The following is a 15,352-nucleotide window of genomic DNA, read 5'->3' as shown; positions in this document are numbered from 1 at the left end:
AGATCATCGTCTGAGTGAATACTTTTGGAGTTAAGGAAATACGATTGCGAAATCTAGTCTGGTAGATAGTCTGGTCAGTGTGGGACTAGTCGTCACCATATTGGCTCTGGGGAGTTTTGGCTGAGAATCAATCTGCTTTCATTCGATAATCACTAATCGAATCTAATCGAACTAGACGGAATATTTTTTTCCGTCAACGTCTCGAAGTCAGTAGGACCTTTCGAGGAGACATTGTTGCATGCATTGCGGCATTGATCGCCAGGAACATGTATAGAAAGCCCGGACGGGAGAATGAACGGCTGCTCATATGTGATCAGAGTAGTGCGATAAGTCTCATGAGAATATCTCGGGAGTCCTGCAAGGATTGCTGAAGTCGTGATGTGACCGTCGACCAGTCAGCACCATGGAGAGAGGCAACACAACTCTTTTTTTCTCTTTCTCTCACTCATCACCTTCCCATCTTACTTTTATTTTCTCCATTTTTTTATTTCGGTTTTTATTTATTTCCCCTCCTTTTCACCTGCCATACATTACCTTCCTCACTATTTCCAACAAGTTAGGGTCAGCTATAGCATAATGGGACAGAAAAGGCGGACTCCACACGGTGTAGGCCTACCTATAGGAATGTAATAAACTACACACACAGCCAGAAAACGTCGAAGGCACTTGGTCACGGTTGTATTTTTAGCTTGTGACATGCCTGCGAGCTGCTAAGGACCGAACACATCTCTGTGTCCTTGTTGATGTCACGGTGAGGCTGTTCAGATGGTGATGCTAATAATAGAACAATAATAATAATATTAATAATTATAATAATTATAACCATAACCAGAGAGGAGCAGCCAGCCAACCAGCCGGGCACAGCCCGTCTACTGCAACCCTGGCACTGCTTGGAATGAAGAACAGGCTGAGCACAGTCTCTATTTGTGTCGTATACAGTCATGTGTGTGTGTGTGTGTGTGTGTGTGTGTGTGTGTGTGTGTGTGTGTGTGTGTGTGTGTGTGTGTGTGTGGTGAACACAAAGCTGTCAGTTGTGTTTCTGTGAGACGATGGCAGAGCACAGCTACTTTCTTACTGCCAGCATCCCGGGCCAAGCCACAGGGATGACACACACACACACACACACACACACACACACACACGTACACACACACACACACACACACACACACAAACACATACGCGACACAAAGCATGCCTGTGCGATTAATTCAGGTGAAGAGACAAAACACACACATACACATGTAGTACACAGCGGACAGCTCCAGCAGACAGGCCCATCAATTATCCATGACTGATTTAATGTGAGCCGGCTGTTGCAGTTTGTTAGCATCACTTCATTAGCCATTCAAGTCTCTCTCCCTGACAAACACCATGACATGCAACGCACACACACAATCACACTAAAAGGAACACACACACACAAACACACACACACACACACACGCACACACACACACACACACACACACACACACACACACACACACACACACACACACACACACACACACAAACACACATGCACATGCACAGACACACACACAAACACACACTAACACTAACACACACACACACACACACACACACACGGTCTAATTCAAGCAATCACTGTGGTCCATCTCTCGGGTCTTCCCCTCCCTCCCCCCCTCTCGGTGGCCGTTGCTACCCTGAACTCGGTGATGAGATATATGGCCTGCAGAGTCAGCAAAAGCCTGGCTAAGTGAGCGTGTGTTTAATCAGCAGGCCGGCCCTGTTTCATACAGCACTGCGCCGGCTGACCGAGTGGCTGGCAACAGGCCGTCATTCAGCAGGAAACTCAAGAGAACACCACTCCTGTTTCAGTGTCTGGTTCTCTGACTGACCTGTTTTAATGTCACTTTGTGTCTAAAGTCAAAGGATGTGTTGTTTTCAAGGTAGAGATGGCACCATACCGCTCCAGCACAGAATCCGCAGACACCGATGCGATATACCAATGTTTTTTCCCCCTATCATTAAGAAGCTGAATAGACCTAGGCTTGTACGATATTAAAACATGGATACACACTGTACATGAGTGAATTGTACTGCTCCGGGTGCGCCGGTGAGCCCTCTGTGTTCACCGGCTCCCGGATGGGTCAAAATCAGAGGAAGAATTTCCCCCAAAAAGGGACAATAAAGGATTACTTACTTGTATGCCATACAACATTGTATCAACATTTTTGAAGTCTTTTGACAAAACAAATTGACAATTTCCATCATTATACTCATCCCCCTTCAACACTGACTCCCCCACCCCCGCCTCCCCTCCCTCACCACCACCACCACCGCCCCTCCAACCTCTCATTCATACTTTTTTGTATTGAATCTACATTGTTCATTATTTATTTGTATTAATTCATTTCCTTTGTTCTCTTCTTCACTGCGTTGGCTGAGGAAAGTTCAAGAGTTGGAATGAAAACTAGCTGCCATCCCTTGTCATTTGGGTTAATTCGTCTGTGGTGATGTCAGACTTCAGATAGGGAATTTGGAAAGCTAAAAGGGGTGAAGACAGAAGGTATTATAAACACAGGCTTCCTTTGTCTTTCTTTTAATAGCTATCTCTCTGACTCTCTCCGTCTCTCTCTGTGTCTCTGTGTCTCTGTGACTCTCTCTCTCCGTCTCTCTCTGTGTCTCTGACTCTCTCTCTCTGTCTCTCTCTGTGTCTCTGACTCTCTCTCTCTCTGTCTCTCTCTGTGTCTCTGTGACTCTCTCTCCGTCTCTCTCTGTGTCTCTGTGACTCTCTCTCTCCGTCTCTCTCTGTGTCTCTGTGTCTCTGTGACTCTCTCTCTCTCTCTCCATCTCTCTCTGTCTCTGTGACTCTCCGTCTCTCTGTGTCTCTGTGACTCTCTCTCTCTCTCTCTCTCTCTCTCTCTCTCTCTCTCTCTCTCCGTCTCTCTCTGTGTCTCTGTGTCTCTGTGACTCTCTCTCTCTCTGTCTCTCTGTGTCTCTGTGACTCTGTGACTCTCTCTCTGTCTCTCTGTGTCTCTGTGACTCTGTGACTCTCTCTCTCGGTCTCTCTCTGTGTCTCTGTGACTCCTATATGTCATATGTGAGACCTATATGTCAGACTTCAACGTGTGCAGTCTTTTTCAAATCACGTGCAGTAGCCGATTTATCTCAGAGGTTTACTTTTCGTACATCCAGTCCCTTTGTTTGAATCCACCACCTCGATGAAGGTAGCCTACCCCTTAAGATAAGAGTTGAATTCCCGGTCATGCTTTGAAGAAGTTTAAAACACCACAGAGGATGTTTCAACAAAGGCCTTTATTGTGGTGAGCATGGCTGTCTGTGAATGCTCTATCTTAGACACCATGACAGACTATCTCCTTTATCTCTGCTAGCCCACGCAGTCAGTCAAGAGAGAACGTTGTATTGTTAGAACGAGATTTTTATCCTGGAAAGGTTTGAAGCCTGGTGTTTGTACTGGTGTTTGGTTACTGCGTTCACAGAAGGAACTCTCCCTTTGCTTCACGCTTACTTTATTCTTGTTTAACAATGATCGATGACAACAATCGCCAACTCGTTGAGCTAATACAAAGGATGAATAGAGAACTGACTTTTGGAAATAGCTTTTGTGAGTTTATGTCAGACAGTCGTATTGGGGCCTGTGACATTAAAACAAAAACAATAGCAGTTATAAAACAGAAGAAGTTAGCAGTCAAAGTCATATGCTAATGACGGTGCATGTTGTTTTTGCATAAGTGCTTGTGTCTGAACGCATGCGATGGAGTGGGTGAGTACACCACGGCCTAGGTGTGTGTCTGTGTTTGTGTTTTTGCGTGTGTGTGTGTGTGTGTGTGTCTAAGACAGTGAAACAGGGCTGACTAACCAAATTGTTCTCAGAGACTTGCCCCCTGGCTGTGGTACTTCATTCAGCTGCTCTGACTAATGGTTAGACTAAATGGTTTAGATTGGAGTGCTCAGTACGTCAGTATGAGGTCCTAGGCACACTTTGATGCTCCGTTCAAGTGATAAGAAACATTTTATTTAGATGCTTCCAAAATGATTCCCAGAAGCCTGTTTCAGGACTGGCTGGCATCAGGGGCGGTAATGTACACGTGCACCAGACACACATATGCGCACACACATACACGTACACAAAGACACATACACTCACACTCACACATGCTCACTTTGATGTTGCATCCACAGGCATATATGTTGGCAGTGACATGTATAGGCACTCACAATCATTGGGTCATCGTAATGAACTGCAGAGTTGCATTAATCACAGCAAATCACAGGCTGGTAATTGCTTCTATTAATAGACCCACTTGTTTATCAGGATCACTTGAAGATATGCTGGAGGTGTCGAGAGTGAGAGAGAGAGAGGGAGAGAGAGAGAGAGGGAGAGAGAGAGCCTGCGAGAGAGAAAGAGAGAGAGAGGGATTTTGAGGAAAGATGGAGAACGGCATGCAAAACTGGAAAGAAAAATATCTGAAAGTGGAGAAGGTGTAATGGCTGCTGGATGTTTTGTGGCTGGTTTTCAGATCCAAAAGTAGCTGTTTGTATTGCTATTTTGGGTCATAAACGTAAACGAGGGAGCTCAAGCTGCACTGGATCCCCTTTCATGGAACATACGGACCCACACAGTGTTTTCACGGAACACCGTCCCACCATGTCCAGGTTAGCCAGTGCTGGCTGTGGATGCAGAACCCTACACCAGCACCTGAGCTTCAGGGAAACACCAGGGAAAACAGCTCGGGTTCGAGTGTGACTGTTGAACTCGCTCCAGTGTCATTGAAACCAAACCTGCAGGTTTAACAGCCCATACAAACCCGACATTTGAGTGTTCCTCTCCGATTTGTATTTTTTTTTTTGTTCTTTGGCACCTCAAGTATTCCCATTTTTTTACCCAATCTCTTTTTTCCACCCCCTCTCTCAGAAGCTCTCTCTCTTGTGCTCTCTCTTGCTCTCTCTCTCTTTCTCTCTCTCTAACTCCCCCCTCGCCATCCCCCCCTTTCTCCCTCTCTCCCTCTCCATCTCCCTCATAGTCTCCCTTTCATGTCTCAATTACCATTGTCTTTAAGGAGCGAAATCCCAGCCCAGCGGGAGATGGGGTTCCACTGGAGCAATCTGTCCCCTGTGTGTGTGTGTGTGTGTGTGTGTGTGTGTGTGTGTGTGTGTGTGTGTGTGTGTGTGTGTGTGTGTGTGTGTGTGTGCGTGCGTGCATACGTGTGTGTGTGTATGTGATCTGTTTGGGTGTAAAACACACCGTTCAGCAACACACAGTCGTAAAGGGAGCTCTCCCCCTCTTTTACTGCAATTGGGAACTATTGAGTTAAGAGGACTTCAGAGAGCCAGGCTTGTTAACTAGGCCAGAGTGTGGTGGTGACAGATTAATGCTGTGTTTGTGGGTTGTTTGCACCTGGTTTGCCATCTGTGCAGGTTTTGGCGGTAAATATGTAGGTACTTATGGTCTTAGTAATGGAAGCTCCATATTGTATTGGCTCTTGCCACAACCCTCACATGTCTGTTTACATTAATAGTAACATGGATCTCTCTCTCTCTCTCTCTCTCTCTCTCTCTCTCTCTCTCTCTCTCTCTCTCTCTCTCTCTCTCTCTCTCTCTCTCTCTCTCTCTCTCTCTCTCTCTCTCTCTCTCTCTCTCTCTCTCTATGTTGTATATGCTGAGGGAAGGCTGATAGAAAGAAAGGTGGTTGGTGGTGTGTGTTTGGACCACTCAGCAAAAGGGATGAGCAGTGTGTACTCAGGAAGTGAGCAGGGTGTCTTATGGTTAGTTGTGTGTGTGTGTGTTGTGTGTGTTTGTAGTTCCACAACCTCCATGAGATGAGGCACACTGCGGCGCTGGCCAACAAGGTGTTCATCCAGAGGGACTACAGCCAAGGCACCGCGTGCCGCTTCCAGACCAAGTTCCCCTTGGAGCTCAACAGCAGGGTGAGCCTGTACAAACACACACACACACACACACACACACACACACACACACACACACACACACACACACACACACACACACACACACACACACACACACACACACGTATGCACTCACTCACACACACATACGCACGTATGCACGCACACACACGCATGCACAAACACACACACACATGCGCACACACAGACACACATACACATACTGTACAAACCACACACATACACACACTCACACACACATGCACGTACGCACACACACACACACACACACACACACACGCGCCTGCACAAACACACACACACACACACACACACACACACACACACACACACACACACACACACACACACACACACACACACACACACACACACACACACACACACACACACCTGCACAAACACACACACACACACACACACACACGTATGCATGCACAGACGCGTGCACACAGACACAAACAGACGCATGCACTTCCACATGCACAAACACACAGAGAAACACACACACTAACACACATACAACCACACATGCACGCACATGCAAACAAACACACAAACAGACACACACACACACACGGAAACACACACACACACAAATACACAAATGGACACAGGCTCTCTCTTGTGTTCTGAAGTCCCACAGTAATAGGAGCAGCCGAGGCCAGAGGAAACATGGCGGGTGTGGAATAGAGTAGGTGTCATTTCAGACTTATATTAAGCTTCTGAAGCAGACACTGCACAGAGAGAGTGAGAGACTCGCATCGAGACAATCAGAGTGTGAGAGGAGAGAGGGAGACCCAGAGACACAGAGAGACGGAGAGAGAGAGAGAGTCAGAGAGTTAGCTTTTAAAAGAAAGACAAAGGAAGCCTGTGTTTAAAATACTTTCTGTCTTCACCCCTCTTAGCTTTCTAAATTCTAAAGGATTAATAAAGTGTATTCTAAAGCTCATTATCCTAAAGCTTATCTAATTTAATATTATCTTGTATCACATTCGACTTAAACAGCATCAACCTACTATGTAAAGTAATCTAGGTATTTTAGGTGCACTATGCAACAAGCCTTCCAAGGTGCGCGCGCGTGTGTGTGTGTGTATGTGTTTTTGGGGGGAAGAGAGGAAGGGAAGTGAGGAGATGGGGGGAAGCTTGGCAGGCGACTCCGCTGGCAACCAGCTTGCTCTCACAGTTTTCAGCGTAGCTCTGCTGCGGTCCATCTGGCGCGCGTATGTGCATCCATATTGTGTTTGTTTGCCGGACAAAGATGGAGCAGGCCTTGTTCACGGAGACAGTGAAGACGTTGAACTTGTACTACGCGGAGGCGGAGAAAATCGGAGGCCAGTCCTACCTGGAGGGCTGTCTGGCGTGCGCCACGGCCTACATCATCTTCCTGTGCCTGGAGACGCGCTACGAGAAGGTAACCAACACGCTAACACGGTAGCGCGTTAGCATTAGCATTAGCAATGACTTTAGGGCATTAGCATTAAACCTGGTGAGCTTTACTGATATGAATAAGTGTATGGGTTAATTGTTGTTATGCCAAAGGTCCAATTGAAAATATGGAAGGAATCGTTTTCTTACTTTATAATGGAAACATTTCATTTAATAAATTAATGAAAGATATTTTCTGTTCACCGTACTGTTAATAATATACTTTATAAATTTCACAGTTCTATTGAAACTAGCACACATTATTGCTGGACACACGGACACACACACACACACACACACAAACAGAAACACATTAACTCTTGTCCTATCACGTCTTGATGCAGCAACCAAACACACGCACACACACACATACACACTCACACACATGCACACACACACACACAGCCAGAGAACACAAGATAAAGTCTGATGTGGGCTTTCTTTGCGGCGCTTACAATATGTCACTATCAGCCGTCCATCCACTGCTCTTGAATAGCTGCACCCCCCTACTCCCCCCCACCTCCCAGCATGCACCTGTGAGCCGTCAGGCTCTGCTTGACATGCCAGCCCAAACAAGGAACTTCCCTTTCTCCCCAACCAGCTGACTCCATGAGAACACAGACAGTGATCAATCCTCCCCTTTAGCTGTGTGGCTGTGTGCTTCCTCCCGAAACAAAACAGGCCCACACACAAACAAAAACACATAACCACTAACACGCACATGCGCACACATGACGCTCACACACACACAGATATGCGTGTTCATGTGCACAATACACACGCACACATGCATGCACCCACACACATACAGAAACACACACACACACACACACACACACACACACACACCTATGTGCTCACACATGTGCACACACACAAAGAAAGTGTGATTAGTTCTCTTGAAGAGTGCATCTGCAACTCACTCAACCTAAACAGCAGCCACCAACATGACGTCCCAGCACGGCCCTCTGCTTTCGCCGCGCTTTGAAAGCATGTTTCGTCTCAAACCACATCTAGAATCACTGGGAGCCGACAAAGACCAGAGACAAAGGGACTCATTGCGCTGTTGAAGCCATGCAGAAATTGGCTGTGCTTTCATCTGTTCAGCTGGGTGCCACTTCAGTGAGTTGCAGAGATGCTATCTGCCACTGAGTACGGTTGTTTATATACCAGCTCCACTTAATCAACTTGGCGGAATGACGTCCTGAATGAGCATGATTAAACGCTCCCACCTGTGTGTGTGTGTGTGTGTGTGTGTGTGTGTGTGTGTGTGTGTGTGTGTGTGTGTGTGTAGCTGTACGTGTAGCTGTCTGTGTGTGTGTATATGTTGATTTGTGTGTGGTGTGTGTGTGTGTGTGTGTGTGTGTGTGTGTGTGTGTGTGTGTGTGTGTGTGTGTGTGTGTGTGTGTGTGTGTGTGTGTGTAGCTGTGTGTGTGTGTGTCTGTGTATGTGTACCTTGGTGTGCGTGTGTACACCCAGCTGGTGCAGATAACCGGCCACACTAGAACGATTTTCAGATCAGTGTGAAAAGATCTCTCTGGACCCGTAAGTCCTGACTGGTATCCGCCAAGCAAAGCCATCGTGTCAGGACTGATACAGCGCACGTCCCGAAACACGCTCTGCCAACACTCTCTCCCTCGCTCGGCAGCCTCAACATCTGAATCGGTCTTCCGCTCAGCCTATTGACAATATCCTTTGTGCATAAGCTCTTAATTCCCATAAAGTGGGACATCAGCACGAAACGCACGCGCACTAACACACACACAAGCACGTAAAAACACATATTTTTAGTGAAACACACACACAGACGCACACAGACAAACACACACATACCCTTCTTCACACACACACACACACACACACACACACACACACACACACACACACACACACACACACACACACACACACACACACACAAAGCTTCCACTCACACTCACACAGAGTGATACCATGACATCCCTACTTCCCCTCACTTGGCCGATGACCACACAGCACACATGTCAAGCACATTGTGGAGTGATGCATTCTGTGTCCCAAGTATTATAATTTCTAATGTTTCCCAGAGGGAGCTGTGTGAATGTGACAGCGAGGATGCTCCATTGTTTGATTGGCTTCGTATTGGACACAGCTGAGCGGCCTCACCGCTGTGATTAGAGGGCTTATTGTTCCCACCTGCGCAGGCCTGCATGTGTCCAAAGGGAGGTCCTTCTCTTTATACAATGACACACTTTCATGTATCGGATTCATGTTACACAACAGAGTACAGAGTGTGTACAAGGGGACGGCAGGCTATGGCCGTCAGAGAGAATTGGTGGTAAACTCATCCACAGCCACCACATTAGCCTCCCAGTCATCCACGACCTCTGCATTCAAATGACTTATTGCGTTTGTTTTCCCCAAATGTTCTGTCTGGAGATAAGACGGCTTGCAGATGAATCTCCGTAGCAGGGAGCTGCATGGGCTGTGATTTAATTTTGCGCTAATCTCTTGGGATGAATGTGTGAATTAATGTTGGATAAAAGTGGGATTTGACACTTGTTACTGGGGGAATGTTAAGCTCCCTCGAGAGAGTTGCTCTATTTTATAGTGAAATCTGTATTTCATGTTTTGGAGTTAAATAAGCCACTGCTGTGGTCTGTGGCTAAGGCTTAATCATATGCACTAATGAGGCTATTCCACTGATTAGCATCCTGGGTGGTGTGAGGGAGTTTGTGTGTGTAAGCATTGGTGTGTGAGCTTGTATCAGTTTCTGCTATAGGCCCCTTTAAAAAAAATGGATTCATTAGCAGGGCTTAATCATAGCCCAAATAGCTCTTTTCAAGTGATTAACACCCTACATGTTGTGTGTGTATGTGTGCATGTGTTTGTGTGCATGCATGCATGTGTGTGTCTGTGTGTGTGTCTGTGTGTGTGTGTGTGCATACATGTATGTGTGGAGGTTGGCTGGCTGTGCAAGTTCCTGCAAATGTGTGTACGTGTATGTGCATGTGTTTGTGTGTGCGTGTGTGTGTGTATGTGCACATATATGTGCTTTTATATGCCTCTGCCTTAAGCCGTGGGGTAAATGTAGCGCTCAGCTTCTCTATGATGTTGCTCTGTGGTTGCAGCAAAGCCAACGCTTACTTAAAAAAAAACGGTGTAATCTAAATAAACTTTCCGCCGCACATTTGAGCATATTTCCAAAACGCTGCCGCCTCTTGCCGCGTGTCCACATTTAGCCACTCAGAACCATCTTAGGAATTAGAAACCAGAGCCTCTAAATGGAAAAGTTCAAACGAACGAAAGCTCACAGTCCTCAGTTTTCAGTAATTTAATTCGTGGAGCCTTGCTCGACATGAGCGCTGTGAAGCTGTGTATGAAAATATTTGCCATACTTAGGGCATAATGGAATTACCCTGAGTTTAGATTATAACGTTCAGGAAAAATAAAGCCAGGCAATAAGGAGGGATATTGGGTATCATAAGCTGTGCGCTAACTACACAGGATGGATGGCAAAGTCACTTCTTCCATCTTTCCCTTCTTCCAGCGATGATTGTGCATGTGTGTGCGTGCATACGTGTGTATGTGTGTGTGCGTGTCCTTTTGTGTGAGTGTGTGTACGTGCATGCATGTGTGTTTGTTTGGGCACGCATTATTTTGTGTGCGTGCATGTATGTGTGTGTGTGTGTGCATGTGTGTGTGTGTGTGTGTGTGCACAAGGCGGTTAATGTGGCCCAAACCCCGGTCCGCGTTTAGCCGTTTCATCTATTGGATATTTTCAAGGTTATCGTATGTCCTGGGCAGAGCTCTTCCGAAACCATTACCCTCACATTAAAAACGATTACACCAAATACGGCAACGATTACATGCAGATTATGTGTGTATACTAGGTTTCCATTGCATGCCTTTGATGCTGCTAATCAAATGTGGATTACTTTATGTTCTCCACACTCATAACCATAAACACCACCCCCCCCCCCCTTCCTCCTCTCTCCGCTCCTAGGTGCTGAAGAAGATATCGGGGTACATCCAGGAGCAGAATGAGAAGATCTACGCACCGAGGGGTCTCCTGCTGACGGACCCTGTAGAGAGAGGGATGAGAGTCGTATCCTTCAATGGCTGCTTTATAGTACCACTAAACGTATGCTTTGCTTGATAGTAGGCAAGGCAGTGTCACACACACACACACACACACACACACACACACACACACACACACACACACACACACATGCAGACCAATGGCTTAGGTCATTTGAGGACAAGCACTCAAATGGGCCTGAACATGAATTGATAGAGTAAAGGGTTTTTTTTGCCAAAGTTCAGCACTTCCGATACATCAGAGTGATTCCACTGATCAAAGAAATAAAAAAAAATGGCTTGCTAACATATTTTAATACACTCTGTCTGTCGTATCAAAGATAAATGTATTGTCTGCCATTAGTTCAAATTGTGAGTGGGACATACACGTTGTTGCCTTCAGTTGTTTCATAGAGATTACAGACGTCGAGTTATACCTCGCCTTGTTCTTTGACCTTCTGAACCTTTGGTTCACGATCCACACGTGAAAACATGTTCCCATGACATGTGAACACGGCCTGTGGCATGGCTCTGGCCTTTCAAGTCCCTCTCTGTGTGTGTTTGAAAGGTTGGAGACGTGGAGAACGGGTCCAGCAGACCATCACATACTGGCGCAGACAGACTGTAAGAACGCGCTCCAACAGACAGCGCCAACTTATTACCGTCCCCTATTAGTCCCTATAGGTTTATACAGCAGGCTCTCTGTTTGGGCATACAGATAAGGCCGAGTCACTCAGACCACGTTCTGCAACAGTCAGAGGAGACCCTGACCTACTCAAGACACTGCGGTGTCACATCAACCCAGAGACAGACAGGCGCTAGAACCATCCAAAGCCAGAGACCAAAACCAAACCTAAACAGTGCTCTGTTCCTCTAAGAGTGGGGTTTCTTTAATCATAATAAACCAATGATTACATTTTTTTCATGACCTCCTTCCAGTCAGGGCAAAGGGGGAACCAGATCATCCACCCATCCATCCGTCCGCCCCCACCCAGTGATCCTTAACGTGGCTCCCCCTTCCCCGTCCTCAGATAGAGATCAGTGTGTTCGAGGACCACTGCTCCGGCAGCTCTAGCCCCAGCAGCAGCTGTAACGGCGGCAGCGGCAGCAGCAGCAGCGCCACGTCAGGGGACTGTGGCGCCCGGTGACTGGAGGCCCAGCACCAGGGCTATGGGTACCACCGCCGGGACAGCGGCGGGCTGGCCAACATCCGCATGCTGAAACATGAGAGCACCCGGTTCTGAGAGGGGAGAGGCGCGCGGTGGAGGGTGGGGAGAGCGGGCGGACGGGTGGAGGCAGACTTTGCAGGAGCATCCTCTACACTGAGCCCGTGTGACAGGCCACCACCTCTACCGCCACCTCTACCACCAGTACCCCCCACCACTAGAGCAGGAGCTGGCAGACACACACACACACACACACACACATACACACATACACATGTACGCACATGAACGACACACACACACGCGCACACACACACACAAACAAACACACATGCAAGCCAACAACAGCGAAACACATGTCGGAGTGTGTGTCTGAGTGCACATGCAAAGTCACGCGAGGGCCGCAGCAGATGTCATTCCCTAGCTCATCTCCAGAGTCCAACGCCGTACAGCAGGGCTGGCCCCTCACCGGCCCCGCCTTAATCATAACCATCATCCCCACTTGTTTTGCGTTCCCACTCACCTATTCATCTCGCTTCTTTCCTCTCCATTTTTTCCGTGAGTCAGTCCATCTCTCTCTCTCTCTCCATCCAGCTGGGATGATTCAGCAGGCTTAGGAAGGGGACGGGTGGGGTTGGAGAGGGATGAGTAGAGGTAGTCACCGATACTTAAAAAATTTGGTTTGTAGTGCAAGACACAGGGGATTGCAAAGCTGCAATTTGGAAATTCTAAAGGAATGAGAATAACTTATAAAGTAGCAGTCTCTTCTTTTTAGATTAAATTGTGTGTGTGTGTGTGTGTGTGTGTTGGGGGGGAGGGCAGGGTTTGTGGGTTTGTGTCTCCTACGCTGTGTTCATGAGAAATTCGGCTTCGGTATCAAAACTGTTAACTGAGAGCACCTCTGATTATCTATCCGTCTTTGCTTTCATATCTGAGGGCCACTGATCCGCAACCCAGCTGAGGATTCCCGTCAGACGTGTGCACAAGTACGTGCACCTAACAACATATATGGTGCAATATTCCCGGGCCATATGTTTGTCCACGAAAAAGCAAAGGGACCAACATATACAGACTTTGACACACACAGCACACATATAAACAACAACAGCAGCAAGTACTCGACACGACACGACATCAAACGCTCATAAAAAAAAGCAGCAACACAAGTTGGCACAAACGTGCACAAGCAAACACGCACACACACACCCACACACACACACACACTCAGAGATCCCATGGCCCTTGGCCATGCATCCGGTCGTTTCCTGTGGTCTCAGCTCAATGCTAACGCAAGCGAACCCAGACCCCCTTAAGACTGATGTTTATAGCGCATTGTTTATGGGGGAAATGTGTACGCCTGCTTGCTCATGTGTGTGTTTGTGTGTGTGTGTGTGTGTGTGTGTGTGTGTTATCTGCCCGGATCCAGCTGGGCATCCAGCATAACAGAGAGTCTCAAAGGAGGTTCATCTGAGGATAATATAAAGGCGGTTTGGTTTTATTGTGTATTATTATGTAGTTAATGTTAATCCCACACTAAAACATTACTTTGGAAGTTAAATGTTGTGCCTGTAGAGTTATTCATTCAGTCATTTATTATCCTTTTGTTTCTAAGAATGTACCCATTTCTGTATGAGTGACATTTTTTGCTTGCTTTTGAGGGCAGTTCTAGCACCCTCAAGAGGTCCAATAACGACATGGAGGGAAATTAAAACACAGTTAAAAAAAAACAATTTATACAATGCCGGGATTATTTGATTACTGCAGATTTATCTCTCTTTCGTTTAGCATCACATTTTCTACTTCATTATTTTCTCATCCATTTCCAAATGGCTCAAATGGAAGAAACAGCTCAGCCTCAGCCCAACCCAATGCCCATTTCTCTTCAAATTTGCAAACATATTGGACACGCATACACACACACACACACACACACATACACACACACACACACACACACACACACACATAAACCACAGAAGAAGAAGAAAGTGTGTGTTTGTGTGCCACTGCCTGTGCTTCTCCACGATGCCTTCATGTTTCACGCCAGAGCGATGGTTACCCAACCTGGGGCTGATGAACTATGATTTGAACAAAGATCGAATCAACTGCCAACCAGAAAGACCTTTTTGGATGCTGTCTACAGGGACTAATACATAGCAGACCTCTACAGCACAGGAGCTGCACAGAAACTGTGGACATACTTGGGATCAAATGGAATGGATCCTGTGGACGTACAGTACATGGGAGATTCTGGATGTATCAACGTTGGTTGAAAAAGTCACATCTGCCAACACAGTCGATGGCATTATCCACTCTGTTGAGTGGTAAACACATTTTATTACATGACATGCATTACTTGATATAATACAATATTTTTGCTATTATGTAAATGTATATATGTTTAACATATTCACATGCCGTAGCAATAATTTGTTAAATTAACCATAATATTATACTACTGTGGTATAATAAATATAAAATATATTATTATTGATGTGGCTGTTCATACTGATGAAGAGGATTAGGAGGATGTTAATAATCACTGTATTTTTAAATGTTGAGTTATAACACAGTGTCCCAAGTTTCAAAGCATACTATATTTGACAGTGTGCCATCTTTATGTTACTCACCATTCTTCTTCATTACGTAACTATAGCCATGAAAACCACTGAGGTAAATAATACATTCATCCTATTTTTAACAGAGTATTTTTTGATGAAATGGCATGTTTTGTTATGTAAGGGTGTACATTTGGATTTTCACAACCTGTATTAG

At 46.3% G+C, this 15,352-nt stretch overlaps 1 protein-coding gene across 1 annotated transcript in view; it reads left to right on the top strand.

The window, feature by feature from the left end:
• The window catches only part of LOC311350160 (golgin subfamily A member 7B-like), a gene marked incomplete at both ends in the record, with an annotated part of 12,611 nt that extends 52 nt beyond the window's left edge, over window positions 1-12,559 (top strand). Inside the window, 4 exons of the mRNA XM_084470175.1 lie at window positions 5,793-5,918; window positions 7,183-7,335; window positions 11,335-11,436; window positions 12,443-12,559. Coding sequence (XP_084326301.1) covers window positions 5,793-5,918; window positions 7,183-7,335; window positions 11,335-11,436; window positions 12,443-12,559 — 498 coding nt within the window. The remainder of the gene's footprint in view (window positions 1-5,792; window positions 5,919-7,182; window positions 7,336-11,334; window positions 11,437-12,442) is intronic.
• Window positions 12,560-15,352: the final 2,793 nt, after the last annotated feature.

This window comes from Micromesistius poutassou (assembly GCF_964030765.1).
Source record: "Micromesistius poutassou genome assembly, chromosome: 7".
Taxonomy (NCBI): Eukaryota; Metazoa; Chordata; class Actinopteri; order Gadiformes; family Gadidae; genus Micromesistius; species Micromesistius poutassou.
Note: the sequence above shows the minus strand (reverse complement) of the source record. Positions and strands in the feature narration are given on the sequence as shown.